Raw genomic sequence first — 20,526 nt, forward strand, 5'->3', positions numbered from 1 at the left:
CACTCATTGATCAACTTGCCAGAGGAAATATATTTTTCCAACTTACTCATCAAAACTCATCATCTTGAAAATCTTGATTGGGTCACTCTTCACCTTCTTTGTTCCAAGTAAAGCAGTCCTAACTTTTCCAGCTGCTTATCGTAACCAAAGTCCTCCATCCCCTGTAACATCTGCATAAGCTGTCTCTGTACCCACTTCTAGTCCTTCCTGAAATGTGGTGTCCAGAATACTATATCTGAGGCCTAACCAGTAATTTATAAAGTTCCAGTTTGAGGTCTTTCTTTTATATTTTATGCTGCTATTTATAAACCCAAATGACAAAGTGGTGAACTTTGTGAGATGTTTTGTCTACACTGTGTCTACTGCCAAGGAAATATGGGTGCTGATACTCGACTGCGCATGCGCCCTGCACATGCAGAAATTCAGCAACATCACACGTGTTGGGCTGATGGGACAACGTAAGGGATTTGGACCCGACATCAATTTCAGAAAATGTAATCCCCCACATGGGCACAAAACCCTCTCCCCATGCCTGAGGAACCCCCCCCTCTCCAACCCACCCAGGGGTCTGGGCTGTGTGTTGAGTGGGAAGGCCCCAGGAAAGGTTGCGGCCGAGTAGCAGTGATGCTTATGTTTTGACTTGGCGGGAAGATCAAGGTCAGGTCAGCGATGGGGAGTTCACAGGGGAGGGGGTTCACAAGTCTGCTTTACAGCCATCGGGGTCAATCTTTTTCACAATTTTCTGAGCTGCTTTATGAAACATGATTCTAAAAATCTACAGCAATGCACTGTGTTAGTCACATGCAGTTACATTATTATTGCTTAACATGCCCATAGTAGTTAATACATTAAATGTCCAAGTTACTATTTTCTTTTACTAATTTTATACAAGAAGGTTCACACTGGCAGGAATTAAAACCATCAAAGAGATCCATGCTTCCCAGTTTCCAAGTCATAACTCTGCCCTGTGCTCCTAAACCCCATCCAAAGTAAAATACTAAAACTGCGCATACATAGCAATGGTAGCAAACACAGCCTTTAAACGAATAAAAGGATTTGATAGGGTCAATCCAGTGGTAGAGAAATCCAGAACAAATGGCCGAATCTTAATATCGGAGCAGAGACCTTCTGAAGATAAAGTTTCCTATGGTCGTGGAAATCTAGAGCTTGCTTCCCCAAAAGGCTGTGGATGCTACTTGAGAGTAAGAGTATCTGAGGGACACTGGACAAGTGCACCTGTGGTACAGGTCAGCTATAACCTAGTTGTCTGCCAGAGTAGATTATGGATCTGACTCCCCCTCCTCCTGTTCCTATGTTCCTGAACCCACATAGTGAGAGAAAATAGACAGAATGAAAATCACTTATTGTCACAAGGCTTCAAGTGAAGTTACTGTGAAAAACCGAATGTGTGTGTGTACAGGTGTGTGTTTGAAGCTGGAAGAGTTGATTGATTACTGCTATTTTATTTTAATAAATCTCTACCTATTTTCCATAAAAAGTTGTACTTTTAAGAAAATGCCAATGAGTATTTTTATAATTTAAGAAATATTCTATTAGTATTGTAAATGGATGAAACTGCTACTTTGCTAATAATCATTAAAAAGAAGAAAATATTTTTACATTTGAAACAAGTGAGGTGCTCACTTTGAAGAAATTGCTTGAGAATTGACATTCTCTTCAATATTGTGGCTGAATTTCTCCGTCTTTACAAAGATCAATGTTTGTGTTTAATTGAGGGAGAGGGACTTGCAGAATACCCATTGTAAAAATCAGATGTTTTCAACGAAACAAGGAATCTTTTGAATTCCCATAATTTCAAGTTGAGTTACTTTCACAAACTGACATCTGCAATAATATTTGATATAAAAATATACTGAAACCAACAGTTGCCCATCAAAAGTGGTGGATCACAAAATGCAAACAGTAAAAAAAAATTGCAGATAAACTCATTGAGATTAATTTTTGCATGTTTCTCTTTTAATTTTTCCAGTTATTTAAATGTCATAAATAATAAGGATGTAAATCTATTAATTCATGAAATAAATTACAAAAAAGTGATGTAAATGTAAAATTGGAATGCCCAGCATATGCAGCCAAAGTTGGCTTACTATCACTGATGTACAATTTTGCTGTTGATCCAACAGCAAATGAAGTGCCTCAAGTTGAATCAAGTACAAAGCAGGAATCATACCAAAGAGACCTATACCATCTAGACACTGCCAATTTACTAATAAAATCATATGCATAATTAATTTGAATAACAGTACAAAACATGTTTATTCAAGAGGGTTTAGTCAGCTCAGTGGATTTTAGTGCTTGCGAAATACAGACTGTCCAACGCAATATTTCATCTGCTTTTTTTGTAGGAATTTCTAAGAGATGTGTTCAATCTCCTGTTTTTGCTACCAAGCCTGAAGGACAGACAACAACCAAAGTGCAAGTCCCATTCCTCCAGAGCAGCAGCCTACGATCTGTTAGTGGAAATGGTGAAGGGCTCAGCAGAAAACTACAGGTTGCTGCACAACTGGGTGATGGCACAGCACATGCAGTGTAAGGAAAATTTCTAACTGTTAATGGGGGAAATATGGGCCAAATTCAAAGGAATGAGGAAACAACTTTTGTATAAAGACTAAATGTAATATCTTAAAAGTAATTGTGTTGAATATAGATCAGCATGCTCAAGTCTAAATAGAAGGTAGTTTAAATGACCAACCATTGGAAAGATCCTGCCTCACCATGCTCCTTGACCTATGAAGATGTGAAATCCTAGTCAACTGTGGTTAAACTTTACCTCGATTTTCAAAAGGCATTGGAAGCGGTTCTGCATAATAGACCAATAGTTAATGTCAAAACTGTGGGGTTAAAGGTAGAATTTGGGAATAGTTGAGTTGGAGTGTAGAAAATAAGTATTTTTGATGAGTTGGAAGGTGTATCAGGATCGATGAAAGTGCTAAATTGGGTGTCCCAGGATTCCTGAGACTACTACTATTTCTAACTTAAATCAAAACTTGGATTCAAAAACTCCCACTACGTGTTTGTCAAATTTTACAGTTGATCCAAAACTGACAGCTAGCTGAATAGGATAATAAACCAAGTTGGATAAAATGAGTATGCCAATCAATTGGATTTGAAAATAATTGTAGGTAAGTGTGAAGTACTGCTTATAGGAAGCAAAAATGGATAAAAAACACATACCATGAATGAGATTGAAATAATTGCGGATAAAGCAGAAGGAGACCAAGGACCCTGATTGGAATTAATGTTCAACAGGCCCAATCAATAAAGCGTACAAATCAATAAAGCTGTTTGGATGTTGAACTGTATAACTAAAATAGTGGAATGCAAATAAGTGAAAGTCATGGTCAAATAGTAGAGTGTTCTGGTCAGTACACATCCTAAGTATTGTATTCATTTGTGTTTGCCAGTGGGATATTCAGCTGCTGGAGATTCTTGAAAAGAGCTCATCCTCCATGTCAGGGATCTGAAATATGAGGAAAGGCTGGAGAGACTTTGATTTGAACATGCTAAATCTGGAATACTACTTTAAATGATGAGAGTACATGAAGTCATATGGGTTTAACTTGTAAAAGGTAAATTTAGGACTGATGGGTAGCACGATGGCACAGTGGTTAGCACTGCTGTCTCACGGCGCCAAGGTCCCAGGTTCGATTCCGGCTCTGGGTCACTGCCCATGTGGAGTTTGCACATTCTCCCGGTGTTTGCGTGGGTTTCCCCCCCCACAACCCAAAGATGTGCAGGGTAGGTGGATTGGGCACGCTAAATTGCCCTGTAATTGGAAAATAATAAATTGGGTACTAAAACCAAAAATTGGGTATTAAAAATAAATTTAAAAAAAATTTAGGACTGATAACAGGAAGTTTTTCTTAATATTCTGATTATCAGATGAAATGAACTTCCAAATAGGGTAGTAGGGATGAAAATCCTGTGATCATTGAAAATCAAGTAGATGTAACAGTCAAAAGGTGGATGGGAGAAGATGGAATCGTAGGATCTTTTTAGGTGTCACTAATACCGACAAAACAATTTCCCCCATCCATAGTCATCTTTTTGATATTGTAAATATCTCTGTTATTGTAAATGATTCATAAGTATGCTGTCAATTTAGTTTTTTTAAACAAGACACACTACCATTTGATAAGAGAACTTGATCCTACTCATTTGGAAGAAAGTCGCCATTTTTTATGCTTACGGTTCTTTGATGTGTTTTCCATATTATATTTATAAGGTTTTACATTTTAAAGAATAACGCAACAAAATTGCAAAATAATACATCACCATAAGCAAACATAAAGGGAAAAAAATTAACTCTGCACACGTGAGTACAGAGAGAGAGACAGGTGAACATCACAGCTGGCTCAATAGAATCAATAAACATAACTAGGTACCCATGCAGCCCCACCAGAAACCAAGGGAAAAAAGGATGAGGCCATGAAAAACATGATAACGTGGTGCACACTCTCCCACACTGCGTCAGCCCGCAATTACCACGAGAAATCATGATAAATTTTCTGCGCCAATGTTCAGATGCGCACCAACATACATCTTCCTCCATGTTCAACGGCACCAAAGACACATCAAAGCACCTCGTCTCCTTTGATACCAAACCCAATAGCACCCATGTAGGAGCCATGCATGGATTTTTCATACCCATTGTTACAAAAATAAAGAGAATACGTGAAAACCTCAGTTCTAAGGGGAGATACATATTTACCACATAACACAACTTAACCCCAAACTAAGGGCAAGTGCAGACCATCGCACACCGTTATGAAGAGAGGACTGGCAGTAACATATTCGGATTATGATCAAACCTTCAGAGCTTCCCAAGAAAGGAAGAAGGAAAAAAAGGAAAGAAAGGCTAGAACTACCAGAACCAACAAACAGCATAAAACCGAGATCAAGACCTATCCTAGGCTCCATATTACCCTGGTGCATGCCAAGCAACCGCCAATGAAAAGGAGCAGAGATGGTCACTCAGTCAACCAAAAAGGCATCCCATCTCCCCCGGGGAACAACAGAATATTTACCAAGCATGGAACTCGGCTCATCCCCAGGCCCCCGTGCATCAAAGAAGCAAATCCTAACTGGCCAGGATGCCTCCAACAAACACCTGTCAAAAGGGACACCCCAAGCCCCCAAAGGCAACAGGATACTAGCCGAGTGTCAGATTTGGCCCAGCCCAACACATTGCGACACAAAGAAAACTATGTCCCCATCGCTTTTGGCGCACCCCAAAACCTGCACCCCAGCCGAACTCCTACCTCTTCCAGGGCAATGCACCATCCCCAATAATACTCAGTAGAAAAGGATGATCGCTCCAGCCCCAGCCAGTGGTGGGGTCCCAAAATCAAGAAGAAGAACAGTCGAGACCTCCAACAATTGGATGTCCTAGGACGGAGCGCTGATTCCCTTCCCAGTACAAGCAGGGAAACCTCCTCAGACCAACAGACCAGACTAGGATTAGAAACAACACTCTGCTCACCCGGATAGAGAGATAAAGAAAGAAGCCCCCCAGGGAAAAGGCACCTGAAATGACCACAATCACATAAAGGATATCAAGAACAATCCCTCTCCTCAACAACCCAGCTATAACTAACCAGTCTCACCTCGGCGCTCTCCAATATTAAATCACCTCCAGGTGCTCCGGTTTCCTCCCACAAGATGTGCTGTTAGGTAATTTGGCCATTCTGAATTCTTCCTCTGTACTCGACAGGTGCCGGAATGTGGTAACTAGGGGCTTTTCACAGTAACTTCGTTGCAGTGTTAATGTAAACCTACTTGTGACAAAGAAGATTAATAATTAATTAAAGAGGATTGCAGAGAGACCAAACAAAAGAAGGGTCAACCTCGGGAGTTGGAAGGAATCTAGTTCTCCAAATCCAAAATCTGCCCATGCCATCAAAGGATAACTATGGATTTTTAAATTCAAATAGTCCAAAATTTTAAAACTATATAAATCAAAAAAAGACAGTTATGGTGATGCAGTGGTTAGCACTGCTGCTTCACGCGCCAAGAACCAGGCTTTGATTCCGGCCCCAGGTCACTGTCCGTGTGGAGTTTGCACATTCTCTCCGTGTCTGTGTGGGTCTCACCTCGCAACCCAAAGATATGCAGGGTAGGTGGATTGGCCACGCTAAAATTAATAATAATAATCTTTATTATTGTCACAAGTAGGCTTACATCAACATTGCAATGAAGTTACGGTGAAAAGCTCCTAGTTGCCACATTCCGGTGCCTTTCCGGGTACACAGAGGGAGAATTCAGAATGTCCAACTCGCCTAACTGCTCGTCTTTCTGGACTTGTGGGCGGAAACCGGAGCACCCGAAGGAAACCCACGCGGACACAGGGAAACCGTGCAGACTCCGCACAGACCAGTGCCCAAGCCAGGAATCGAACCTGGGACCCTGGCTCTGTGAAGCAACAGTGCTGAACACCGTGCTGCCTTGAAAACCAACACAAATCAACTCTTACTTTGGGGGGGGGGGGGGGGGGGGGGGGCGCGCTTTCCTCAATCACAGTGAGGACAGAACTAACCCTACCAACCCCAACTATCGTCCTTTCGCCCCGTCCGGCTTCACTCATCCTTCTAAATAAGATACGGGATGATCACTCCCATACTACAATCACAAGGATCATAAGACATAATAGCAAAAAAAGGAGTAAAGCTGCGCGCAGATCACGTTTCACATGGTCGACTCAGCTGATTTTGCTGGAACAGGATAATTAACAACCCCCACCCTCGCACTCACATCTTGCACTCACTTGCAGGAGAAAGGATGACATTAAATGTTGCAATCACAAGGGGATAATGTCCAGGCTTAGAACATAGAACACTACAGCGCAGTACGGGCCCTTCGGCCCTCGATGTTGCGCCGACCTGTGAAACCATGTGAAGCCTATCTGACCTACACTATTCCATTTTCATCCATATGTCTATCCAGTGACCACTTAAATGCCCTTAAAGTTGGCGGGTTTACTACTGTTGCAGGCAGGGCGTTCCACACCCCTACTACTCTCTGAGTAAAGAAACTGCCTCTGACATCTGTCCTATATCTATCACCCCTCAATTTAAAGCTATGTCCCCTCGTGTTGGTCATCACCATCCGAGGAAAAAGACTCTCACTGTCCACCCTATCTAACCCTCTGACTATCTTATATGTCTCTATTAAGTCACCTCTCAGCCTTCTCCTCTCTAACGAAAACAACCTCAATTCCCTGAGCCTTTCCTCGTAAGATACCAGGCAACATCCTAGTAAATCTCCTCTGAACCCTTTCCAAAGCTTCCACATCCTTCCTATAATGTGGTGACCAGAACTGCACGCAGTACTCCAGGTGCGGCCGCACCAGAGTTATGTACAGCTGCAGCATGACCTTGTGGCTCCGAAACTCAATCCCCCTGCTGATAAAGGCTAGCACACCATATGCCTTCTTAACAGCCCTATTAACCTGGGTGGCAACTTTCAGGGATTTATGTACCTGGATGCCGAGATCTCTCTGTTCGTCTACACTACCAAGAATCTTGCCATTAGCCCAGTACTCTGCATTCCTGTTACTCCTTCCAAAGTGAACCACCTCACACTTTTCCGCATTAAACTCCATCTGCCACCTCTCAGCCCAGCTCTGCAGCTTATCTATGTCCCTCTGTATCCTATAACATCCTTCAGCACTATCCACAACTCCACCGACCTTCGTGTCATCTGCAAATTTACTAACCCACCCTCTTCCAGGTCATTTATAAAAATGACAAACAGCAGCTTATAGAGGAATTGCAGGATAAAGACCATTATCCATGATAAAATAAAGGATAAGCCAGGATCAGCAAGGACTCTGGGATTTCTCAAAGATTCTAACAATCTGAGCACAAGGTACCATCGCTTCTACCATGCCATCACTTCTACCATGCCATCTTCCGATGCCCAGGCGGTCCACAGTCTAGGCCCTGGCCTGGGGGTGGAATGACCTCATCAGGGAACATGCTCTTTCAAATGCAAGAACTCTTTTGTGCGCCTCCACCACTCTCCCAGAGATATCACGCAATTCCTCAAAGTGAACTCTGACCTGCATTACACCGCCTAGATCATCAACCAAGACAAAAATTTTAAATGGCGACCATCATCCAGGTGCACACAACACCACCAAAGTGAGAGCCCAGCCAGCAGCAACAAGGCCACTCACTATAAACTGGGCACCACCACAGCCCACACCGACAGCCACAAACAAACAAACAAGGAATTTATCTTGGTCCTCTTTGCAAGAACACTAATCAGAAACTTCCAGGGGCGCAGCGTAAGCGGTGTAACCTAAGAGAAAGCAAATATGAAATGTGCACCGGGATAAAATAAAGGATTAAAGGATGAGCAGAGCCGGAGCTTACAAAAACACAACCGTTGTGTTTAACTACCTTGCTTGAGTTGTTTAAAGCGGTAACAGAGTGGATTGATGTGCTGTAAATGGCCGGGCTTCCAAAAGATATTTGATGAAGTGCTGCTCAACAGACCTGTGAACAAAGTTAGAGCTCATGGAATAAAAGGGGCTGGAGCAGCAAGGATAGAAAATTGGTTTGAGTAACAGCAAACAAGACTATTGTTTAATGATTATTTTTTTGGAATAGATGAAGATTTATGGTGGAGTTCCCCAAGGAACAGTGTTAGGACCCCTGCTCTTCCTGATGTATATACATAGTCTTGGTATACAAGGCTTTATTTGAAAGCTTGCACGTAGTGTGAACTGTGAGGAGGATAGTGTAGAACGTCAAAGGACTTAGCAAGGGAGGTTGGTGGCATGGGTGGATAAATGGCAGGTGAAATTTAGTGCTGATAGTCTGATATTCATTTTATTAAGAAGAATGCAGAGAGATGACCTGAAATAAAGGGTTCAATTCTAAGGGGAAGCAGGAGCAGAGGAACCTGGATGTATTTATACAAAGATTATTGAAGATGGTGGGACAAGTTGAGACTGGTTAATAAAACCTAAAGCATCTTGGCTTTATCAATAGGAGCATTAGAGTACAAAAGTAAGGCAATTATAAAGCTAGATAAAACTCCAGTTCAGCCTCAACTAATTCTGTGCATCACAGTTTAGGAATAATGTGAAGTTGTTAGGGAAGGTGTAAAAAAAGATTCTCAAGAATGGTTCCAGGGATGAGGAACTTCAGTTACATAGATTGGAAAAGTTGCTATTGTTTTGTTTGGAAAGTGAGCGGTCTGGAGGGAGTAGATGGGAAGAAACTGTTCCATTGGTGGAAGGATTGAGAACCAGAGGTCACATATTTAAGGTAATTGACAAAAGAAGCAAGGGCGACATGAGGAAAAACATTTTCACAAAGTGAATGGTTAGGATTTTGAATGTTAATTTCTGAGAATGTGGTAGAGGCGGGTTCAATCAAGGCTTCAATAGGGAATAGGATTATTATCTGGAAAAGAAGAATATGTAGGGGCACAGGGAGAGGCACAAGGTGAATTGCTCCTTCAGACAGGCAGGCCAAATAGCCACTTGTGCTGAACCATTCTGAGTTACTGACCATTGCTATGTCATTGTTAAAATGCTGAATGAATCCTAAGGTTTTATTTAAATGCAAATTGTTGTTGATGCTGAATATCTACTTTCTGTTATAAGATATTGATTCTTCCCTTAAAAAAGAAACTTGGGCAGGGATTCTCAACCCCTGTTTTTGGCGGACAGGAAAGCCGGTGAGGGCAGAGAATCCAACGGGAGTCCTCAAACAGCCTTTATGCCAACAGAATTTCCCATTCTCATTGTGTGTGGTTCCCGCCCTCCCTACATTTTTTTAATGAATCGGGATGTCCTTCGAAAAAGACCACCCCAATTTCTTGAAAGTCGAGCTTGTTGACAGTCCGCCCCGCCAGTGAGATGTTGTGGGACCCAACTTAAGTGTGCAAACAAATCTGGTAGGAAAAGCTGGCAGTGGAGCCGGTGGTCTACACACCGCTTTCCCTGCCTGAGTTAACACTTTTTGTCAAGAAATGATAAAATTCCACTCAATGCTGACCAAGTAAATTTAATAATATATATATATTTGTTGTAGTCCATGATGGATTTTTTTGCAAAAAAAACCTGCTGTCACAATCTTCAATTCTTGTCTTGGTAACCTTGGTTTACATCCTTCTGTTGTCTTTAAGACATAGAATACATTGCACATAAATATTTCTCAGTTTTTCTTGGGTTGACCCCAATAAGGAATTCTTGGAGTGAAATTGGTCCAGGCCAGCAGCATAGAACTGATTTGTATGGAACTGGTAGCTGATTTTTCATCGTACCAGTATTTATTTTCCAATGGCATGGAAAATATTATCAAGATTTTACATTTTAAACTTTGTAAAAGTGGTGATGAATCTAGGAAATGGGTTTGCAAAAGAGTTTGAACTATTGCTCTTTGAACTTCTATTAAAAATCAGCTGTCGATTTGCCACGAACCAGTTTTGCGCTGCTGACACAGATCAATTTTGCCTCTTTTCGCACCTTTTAGCTCTGGATATTCATTGAATTTTAAAGAAAAAATTTAGATCACTTTTTAAAACAATCCAGGCTAGAAATTGGCTCAATCAGTATTAAATAGCAAATAGAATGTCATGAATAGGTTGGTTTCGAACAACTGACAGTATCTAAGCTTTCATAAAGCGAGCACTTTATTTCCTCACACAATTGGCATTGTTTTGCCACTTCTTGTATTAATTCTCATTTCACATTTGGTTCCATCTAGCTAGATAAAAATTCCCATTGTGGAAAATGTATTTGTTAAAAAATTAACAGGTAGTTAGTTTTAAAAATAAGTGCCATGGAAGTCTCCTCGTCTATACCATAGCAACATAGAGCAGCCCTTTGCAGAAATTGGTATGTTTCTTACAGAACTCTGATACAAAAGGAGCAGATTTAGCTTGAGTTCTAAAATAGTTTTGCTTTCTCATTGTGGGAAATGCTTTAGAGGTGGTATTTATTGCTATATCAAGTGGTCCTAGGTGGTGGTGAACCTTCTCCTTGAATCACTTTAGTCCTTGTGAAAACGATCTCACAATGTTGTACGGTAGGGAATTCCTAGAATTTGAATTCTGGAAGGAACAGCAATACATGTTCAAATCAGATTTTTTGTGACTTTATTTTTGCTGGAGAACGTGGAGGTAGTTGTGTTTACATGACAACATGACATTGCTGCTTTTGACGTCAATAATCCAGTGGGTGGAAGAGGGGTGGGGATGCTATCAGAGTAACCCATTGCAAACTGCACAGCCTTTGCCCTAATTTGTTACCTAGATATTACCTAGATGGATGGACTAATTAAGCTTCTGGGCAGTACTGATAACCAAGATAACGATAATGAGGGAGTCCGCAATGGTGGTGGGAGATGACTGGGTTTTCTCTTGTTAATGAGAATACTAAATCTAACATTTAAATGTAGCATGAATGTTGCCCTAACTGAGATGTTAGCCAAGTCCTGCAGTTAAACATGGCCTCTGAAATTGGCCATATAGGATGCGGTCCAATCGGCTCACTTTCCCAGTGTGCACACCTTCAGTTGCTTTAATTATATACTGTATGGTACAAGTTGCATATTTATGCACGGAAGTGAGTATTTTCTCTATGGGGTAAATTTCATCTTGTTTCTAGTTATCTTGTCCTCGCCATGTTTCATCTTTACATGCTTTACTCTCCAACATTTCAGTCATTGCTGTATGCATGGTTCTGACCACTGAGGATATCTAGATTATTTTTTATTTCACAGCATTTTACATTTTAGTAATGTCTGAATTATTTTGGACATTGAATTACACATACAGAATGCCAAACAAAAGCTTTAAAGACTAAAAGTGAACATTGTTTCCAGAAAGTAATCTAATTGTATCTGAATGGAGAAAGCACAAGTGAAATGATCAAGTTATTAATTCAGTGATACATTTTTCATTGAGCTTCACAAGTTGATGTAATCTCTTATGAAGAGCACAATCATTTTGAGCTAAACTCACCTTTTTTTTATATATATGTATATATATAGCATCTCATGCACCTTACAAATGGGATTACTGGCCTCATGATGATGTACGAGCTGAGTGCAGATTTGTTGGTTTGACGAATCTTGGAGCGACCTGTTACTTGGCTTCCACCATTCAACAGCTATACATGATACCAGAGGCCAGGCAGGCCATTTTTACAGCAAAAGTAAGTACTGTTGAAACATTAGATCTGAGTGATGTATATAACAACCCAAGTAAGTATGTTGATTAATATACTTGAATCAATCCAAAGGTTGCACATTAAACTAAACCTACTAGTAAACACTAAAATAATTTGCCTGTTTGATCCAACATAAGTATTAAGCTCATGTGTGTGTTTTTTAGCCTTGATTTTATCTTAGTAGGTAATAAAAACTCAATTTACACTGTACTAGTGATGGATTTATTGATATAACCATTGGATATAATCTAATAACAGGAATATTATTTCCCAGGATAGGGTGCTCTTGGGGACGTGGGTCGGTGAGGGTAGGATCCCGGCAATTTATCAGGTGATGCAGGAGGGGGAGGAGGCCTCGGTGGAGGAGCTGAAAGCGAAGTGGGAGGAGGAGCTAGGGGAGGGGATCGACGAGGGGACGTGGGCGGACGCCCTGGGGAGGGTGAATTCGTCCTCTCCTTGCGCACGGCTCAGCTTAGTTCAGCTGAAGGTGCTGCATAGGGTGCACATGACTGGGGCCAGGCTGAACCGGTTCTTTGGGGGAGAGGACAGGTGTGGGAGGCGTTCGGGAGGCCCAGCGATTCACACCCACATGTTCTGGGCATGTCTGGCGTTGGAGGGGTTCTGGAAGGGGGTGGCGGGGACCTTGTCCAAGGTGGTCGGTTCCAGGGTGGAACCGGGCTGGGGGCTCGTTATCTTTGGGGTAGCATCGGAGCCAGGAGTGCAGAAGGTGAGAGAGGCCGGTATCCTGGCCTTTGCGTCTCTAATAGCCCGGCGTAGGATTCTTTTACAGTGGAGGGACGCGAAGCCCCCGAGCCCAGAATCCTGGATTAATGATTAATGACATGGCCGGGTTCATCAAACTGGATGGAGGGGGTTGTTTTTGCGACTATATGTTTGCTACTTTCTTTTTTGTTAATTTATTGCTTTGTATTGGGGGGGGGGGGGGGGGGGGGGGGGGGGGGGGGGGCTTTTCTTTCTGTTTTTTCTATGCCTTGTTTATTTTATTGTTGGGAGAAAATTTGTTGTTGAAAAATTTGAATAAAAATAATTTTTTAAAAAAGGAATATTATTTCCAATTGTATGTTCTGTTTGTGTATATTTGGCTTATTGTGTTCATTTATTTATTTTAAAAAAATTATTTTTATTCAAATTTTTGTCACAAGCATAATTTTACATAGCCATACGCAACAATTAACAGAACAAAATGAATGTTAACCGTATATACAAAGAAAAGAACAATACAACGTAACAATTCCCTCCCCGCCCCCCCGGGATGCTGCTGCTGCTGACCTTTACTGCTCTCCTAGAAAGTCAAGGAACGGCTGCCACCTCCAAGAGAACCCCGCCATGGACCCTCTTAAGGCAAACTTTATTTTCTCGAGACTAAGAAACCCAGCCATGTCACTAACCCAGGTCTCTACACTCGGGGGCTTTGAGTCCCTCCACATTAAAAGGGCTTCCCGCACACCTTGCACATTTATCCTCAGCCCCAAAGAGCTTGCTCATCCTGGTTGCTGTCATGTGCACCTGGTGGACCACCTTAAACTGGATTAAGCTAAGCCTGGCACATGATGAAGAGGAATTGACCCTATTTAGGGCATCTGCCCACAGGCCCGCATCCAGCTCCCCACCTAGCTCCTCCTCCCATTTGCCCATAAGCTCCTCTACTGGGGCTTCCTCCGCCTCCTGAAGTTCCCGGTAGATGTCCGAAACCTTCCCATCCCCTACCCAGGTGCCGGAGACCACCCTATCCTGTAGCCTGCGTGGGGTAGCAGTGGAAATGATACTACCTGTTTTTTCAGAAAGGCGAGTACCTGAAGGTATCTGAAAGCGTTTCCAGGGGGCACACTGAATTTCTCCTCCAGTGTTCATTTATTTTTAACTAGACCCAGCAAGTCTGATGTCACTTTACTCTCCGTTAGTTGGAAGATTCTTAGAGAAGTTAGTTTTAAGACTTGACACTCGCTCCCATTTGGGTTTCTTTTTTAAGGTATCTCTCCCTTCCAGGATACATGGAAAAGCAAGAAAATTAATATCTAGGTATACCTTCTGTCATTTCTAGAGTCCAACCTCTCCTTCACACGTGTGCAGCATTTGTTTTTATTTTCTCTGAACTTTCCCCTTTGTTCTTTTCTGTTAAAGAGACCGCCTATTGCAGTTTTTAAGAACAGAACAAAGACTCGCTGCAGTCTTCTGCCATCATTTATGCTTTTTCCAGGACCACTAACTTGTGTCATGACTTACTTCTTTCCTCCTGTATTGATCAAGCTTTTCAAATCCAAGCTTGTCATCACAAATGGCATTTGGGACCTTCAAATTTCGCCTTAGTTTCTCAACATGAAACAAACCAAAGGAAACTGATTCAACAGTACAATGCGATAACATTGTAACTTGAGTTTGCAATCAGTACTTGTAGTGTGTATGCAAGACAACAGCATGTAAGCTGGGAAACATAATATTTTTCAAATTAATGTTACGGGATATTGGCATCGCTGGCTAGACCAATAATTATTACCCATCCCTAGTTGCCCTTTAGGAGGTGGTGGTGAGCTGCCCTGAACTGCTGCAGACCCTGGCAATGTAGGTACACCCACAATGCTGTCAGGGAGGGATATCCAGGATTTTGACCCAGCAACGAAGGAACGGTGATATGTTTCCTATTCAGGATGATCATTGGAGTATAGGAATAACTGTTCCCGGCACAGATGGTACATCTGATTTTAGACTCAATACAAACATGGAGAAGCTGTTTGGTCCATCATATAAAAGGTATGGGTAAAGTAGACGTGGAGCAGATGCATTCTAGAACGAGAAGTCAGTCTTCGATAAGGGGTAGCAAATTTAAAACAGAGTTGAGGAGAAACTGCTACTCCAAAAGGGTTGTGAATCTGTGGAATTCTCAGCCCCAGAGTGCGGTGGATGATGGGACAGTGAGCAAATTTAAGGAGGAGTTAGACAGATTTTTAATTGGTAATGGGTTGAAAGGGTTATGGAGAACAGGCAGGATGGTGGAGTTAATGCCAGGATGAGATCAGACATGATCGAATGGCAGAGCAGACTCGATGGTCCAAAGTGGCCTAATTCTGCTACTACATCTCATAAACTATATCTGTGCCGGTCTATCCAGCTTGATCCCACTTTCCAGTTTGTGGTCTGTAACCCTGTAGGCACCACACCTGAAGTATAATTGATTTATGAAATATGATGAAGGCTTCTACCTCTACTGCCTCTTGAGGTGGTAAGTTCCAGACCCCCACCACTGTCTTCCCGGCCCTGGTTATTGACCTCCCTACTGATGGAAAATAGGTCCATTCGTGCCACAGTATCTTGACCCCCCATAATTTTATCCGCCTCAATTAAATCTCCCCTCAAACTTCTTTGTTCCAAAGAAAGCAATGCAGCCTATCCTATCTTACTTCATAGCTAAAATTCTTTATTCCTGGCTACACCCTTGTAAAAATAGTGTGATCACATATTTCTTGTAACACTGGGAACAGAACAATATGTGGTACTCTGTCTGCAGTCCGACTAGTATTTGATCTGTTCTATCATAATCTGCCTACTCTTGTATTTACTCTCTGCCTCAACCAATAAAGGAAAGTATCCCATATGCTTTCTTAATCACCATTTTGACTTGTCCCACCTTCAGTGATTTGCGGACATATATTCCAAGACTCCTTTGTTCCGTTACACTTATCAGCATCCTATCTCTTGTGTTTTCCCTTGCCTCGTTAGTCCTCCCCGTGTGCAATATTCACACTTCTCCGGATAGAATTCCATTTATTATACTTTTGCCCATCTTGCCAGTCCATTGATATATGCCCACAGTTTCTTTCTCGCTATCAGATAGGTGGCCCATTTTCATAACCTTATTAATCAAACTCCCGACATTTTTAAGTCTTATATCATTTGATATAGACCACAAATAGCAAGGGACTCAATACTTTAGAAATGTTCTTCCAGTCACAAGTACACCTATCAACCACAATTCTTTGTTCTTGCCATTGAACCAATTTTGGATCTAGCTTATCACCTTTCCTTGGATCCTCTGAACTTTAAATTTTTTGACCAGTCTGCGATGTGAGGTTTTGTCAAAAGATTGCTAAAATCTACGTAGACTACATTAAATGTGCTACCCTCATTAGGCGTCCTTCAATCGTGACCATCTCTTAACAAATCCATGCTACCTGCCCTTCATTAACCTGTGATTTCTAAATTATGAATTTATACTGTGTCACAGAATTTCTTCCAATAATTTTCCTACCACTGAAGCAATGCTAACTGGCCTGTGTTTACTCCAGCAATCCCTCACTCCCTGGGCGAAATTCTCCCACCCCCCACAGGGTCGGAGAATCGCCCGGGGCCGCCGAAAATCCTCCCACCCCCGCTGTGGCAGAAATTCTCCGCCACCCGGGAATTGGCGGGGGTGGGAAACACCACCCGCCGATCGGCGAGCCCCCTGCGGCGATTCTCCGGCCCACGATGGGCCGAGGCCTCTCCCGCCGCTGTGGTTTGAACCACCTCGGGTGGCGGCGCGAGTGGGCCCCCGGGGTCCGGGGGGGGGGGGCCACGGTGGCCAGGCTCGCGATCGGGGCCCACTGATCGGCGGGCGGGCCAGTGCCTTGGGGGCACTCGTTTTCTTCCGCCGCCGCCACGGTGCAAGAGAATCCCTCAGCACGCATGCACCGGTGGTGACGTCAGCGGCAGCTGACGCACCGGCGCATGCGCGAACTGGCGAAGGCCTTTCGGCTAGCCCGGGCGGCGGGTGTCAAAGGCCGCTGGAGCCGGTTTTGGGCGCCAGTCGGTGTGGTGCCAACCGCTCCGCCACGGGCCTAGCTCCTCAATGTGAGGGCTTGGCCTCTAAAGGTGCGGAGAATTCCGCACCTTTGGGGAGGCCCGACGCCGGAGTGGTTGGCGCCACTCCGACACGCCGGGACACCCCGCCCCGCCGGGTAGGGGAGAACCCCGCCCCCTTTGTTAATCCTCGAAAACCACACTGGTAGCCAGAGAGGATTGGAAAATGATGGTCAGAGCTTCCACTATTTTTTTCCTTGGCAACCTCGGATACATTTTATCGAGGGTGTGATTTACCCATTTTTAAGTATGCTAAACAAAATATTTCATTCCTTACAATTTTTACTCCATCCATTACATCCATTCACAGAGCTTTTCCTTAACCACAATGTTAGTTTTCAGTCCATTTTCAGCAATTATGAGCTCAGCTTATTATAACTGGTCTTTCCCTAATTTATATATTTTGCTCCTGTCTATCAGTATGCTTTTCCAGAACTATTTTAAATCTAACTGTATTATGATTATCACTAAAATATTCTCCCACTTATACCCCTTCCACCTGCACCCAGATTCATTCCCTAAAATGAAGTCCTAAACAGCCCCTTCTCTTGCTGCCCTTGCTATATACTGGAATTTATGAGGCTCAAAACAGAGGAACAGATAATTCAGGGTGGGGCAGGTAAGGCTAGAGGAGGCTATCAAGGTTATTGGAGGGGCGAAGGTGTAAAATGATTTAAACACAGGCGAGAATTTAACTTTGATGCATTGGGTGAGCACTTTAAGGCTATAGAAAAGCTAAATCTGAAATATTATTTAGAATTGAATTCTGGCAGAATGAAATTCAAACTATTGAAGGGCAAATTTAGGATTGATATCACAGCAGTTATCCAAGAAAAAGGTGATCAACATATTGAATGGACTTCAGAGACTTCCCAACAAGTATGTGTTGTAAAAGAGAGAATGTTGGGTCTTTCGAATGGATGAAAAGACACTAGTTGAGTAGCATTCCTCACCTGCAATTACACTAGCTTTGTGAAATATTGGGCCATTACCTCTTACCTTTTAGCTGTATATGTTGTAATATGCTGAAAGACACTGCAGCAAGTAAGAATAATAATGCTTGTAATTATTTTTAGAGTTTACAGTGTCACCCTGAGGACAAAGTAAGAAAGTGGTTGATCCTGTTAATGGCATTATCATAGAATTCCTACAGTGCAGAAATGAAATGAAAATGGCTTATCGTCACGAGTAGGCTTCAATGAAGTTACTGTGAAAAGCCCCCAGTCGCCACATTCCGGTGCCTGTTCGGGGAGGCTGTTACGGGAATCGAACCATGCTGCTGGCCTGCCTTGGTCTGCTTTCAAAGCCAGCGATTTAGCTCAGTGTGCTAAACAGCCCCTAGAAGTAGATCATTTGGACTATCAGTCCGCCCCGACTGTCTGAAAGAGCACCCAACCTATGCTCACTCCCTTAGTCCATCCCCATAACCCCACCTTACCTGCACATCTTTGGGAACTAAGGAGCAATTTAGCATGGCCAATCCACCGAACCTACACATCTTTGGATTGTGGGAGGAAACCGGAGCACCCGGAGGAAACCCAATCAGAGGTTGGGAGAAAGTGCGAACTCCACCAAGTCACCCAAGGCCGGAATTGAATCTGGGTTCCTGGCGCTGTGAGGCGGTAGTGTGCCATTGTGCGGCCCCTGCCTTGTTTTCTCTTGTTTTCCACTTTTACTTTCGCTTTTGTTACTCCCTTCTTCCTTCCTCCCTTTTTTATGCCCCACAATGCTATTAGTAGATTTAATCGAGACATTGTGGTCTCAGAACTATGGAATTCCTTGCCAATCTTCCTCCTATAATTTTAATATTCCAAATTGCTATTCCCCAAACATGACTACAAGTTTTATCACATCTTTTAGTCTTTTCCATTTTGGTGTTTTTGTCTGTGAACGTTGCCTCTTCTAGGTGTCTCAATTTATTTTTTAAAAACTACTGATGTGTGTTAGAGAGGACTCTTTAACACTTGAGATATAGTTAACATTTATTTTAATTGGGAAAAAGAAAATGAGTTGAGAGCAGATTTTCAACATCTTTATAACTGCTGAGAAGCATTAATGTAAGCAGATTATGTAAGCACAGAATTACAAATTACCGTAATGCTTTTGATTCAGGAAGACTTGAATGAATCTAAGCAATGACGTTCTTGCATTTTTGTACCCTTCATAATCTCAGAACATTTTAAAATGGTTTCACTTTCAATGAAAACTCATTACTAAACAGAACGTTCAGATTTTAGGGATGAGTATACACATGGACAATGAAATACTCTTCAGAATGCACATTTTCATACTACTGGAAGTATTAGAATGAAGTTGCTGGAATAATCCCTTTTTTTTTTGTAAATTTAAAGTACCCAATTATTTTTTTTTTTCAATTAAGGGATAAATTAACATGACCAATCCACCTAACCTGCACATCTTTGGGTTGTGGGGGTGAAACCCACACAGACATGGGGAGAATGTGCAAACTAGGGGTGGTGGGGAGGGGGGTGGGGTGGTGGGGAGGGGGGGTTGGGGTGGGGGTAGGGGTGGTGGGGAGGGGGTAGGGGCGGTGGGGGGGGTAGGGGCGTTGGAGGGGGTTTGGGGGCGTTGGAGGGGGTTTGGGGGCAGCGGCGTGCAGAGGGGGGGGGGGCGACGGATGCCCGGGGCCAACGCACCGTCGCCCCCCCTCTGCACGCCGCTGCCCCCTACCCCAACCACCCCCCCTCACTACCCCACCTCCCTCCAACGCCCCTACCCCCCTCACCACCCCTACCCCCCAACCACCCCTCCCCACCACCCGTACCCCTCTCCAACGTCGCCCCCCATCTCTCGCAACGCCGCAACTCCCCACCCTCAACGCCGCAAACCCCCCCCCTCTCAACGCAGGGTCGTCCCCCCCCTCTCCTCTCAACGCCGGTACACACCCCCCCCCCCCCCACCCCCCCTCTCAACGCCGGTACCCACCCCCCCCTCCCCCTCCCTCTGAAGGCCGGTACCCACACCCCCCTCCCTCTGAAGGCCGGTACCCACACACACCCCCCCCCCCCCTCCCTCTGAAGTCCGGTACACACACCCCCCCCCCCCCCCTCCCTCTGAAGGCCGGTACCACCCCCCCCCTCCCTCTGAAGGCCGGTACACACACCCCCCCCCCCCCCCTCTGAAGGCCGGTACCCCGCACACCCCCCCTCTCTCCTTCCTCCCTCCTCCCCCCTTCCTTCCTCCTCCCCCCTTCCTTCCCCCTTCCTTCCTCCTCCCCCCCCTTCCTTCCTCCTCCCCCCCTTCCTCCTCCTCCCCCCCCCCCTTTCTTCCTCCTCCCCCCCCTTCCTTCCTCCTTCCCCCCCCTTCCTTCCTCCGTTAGTTGGGGGGGGGTGCGGCGTTAGTGGGGGGGGGGTGCGGCATTGAGAGAGGGGGGGGTACCGGCGTTGAGGGGGGGGGTTGCGGCGTTGAGGGGGGGGGGGGGCAACCGGCGTGAGAGAGAGGGG

General features: G+C 43.9%; 1 protein-coding gene across 1 annotated transcript in view; it reads left to right on the forward strand.

Moving 5' to 3' along the window:
* The window catches only part of usp34 (ubiquitin specific peptidase 34), a 347,321-nt gene that overhangs the window by 215,090 nt on the left and 111,705 nt on the right, over positions 1–20,526 (forward strand). The window contains 2 exon segments of the mRNA XM_038808956.1: positions 2,367–2,550; positions 12,030–12,193. Of these exon segments, the coding sequence (XP_038664884.1) occupies positions 2,367–2,550; positions 12,030–12,193 (348 nt within the window).

This window comes from Scyliorhinus canicula, chromosome 1 (genome assembly GCF_902713615.1).
Source record: "Scyliorhinus canicula chromosome 1, sScyCan1.1, whole genome shotgun sequence".
Lineage (NCBI taxonomy): Eukaryota > Metazoa > Chordata > Chondrichthyes > Carcharhiniformes > Scyliorhinidae > Scyliorhinus > Scyliorhinus canicula.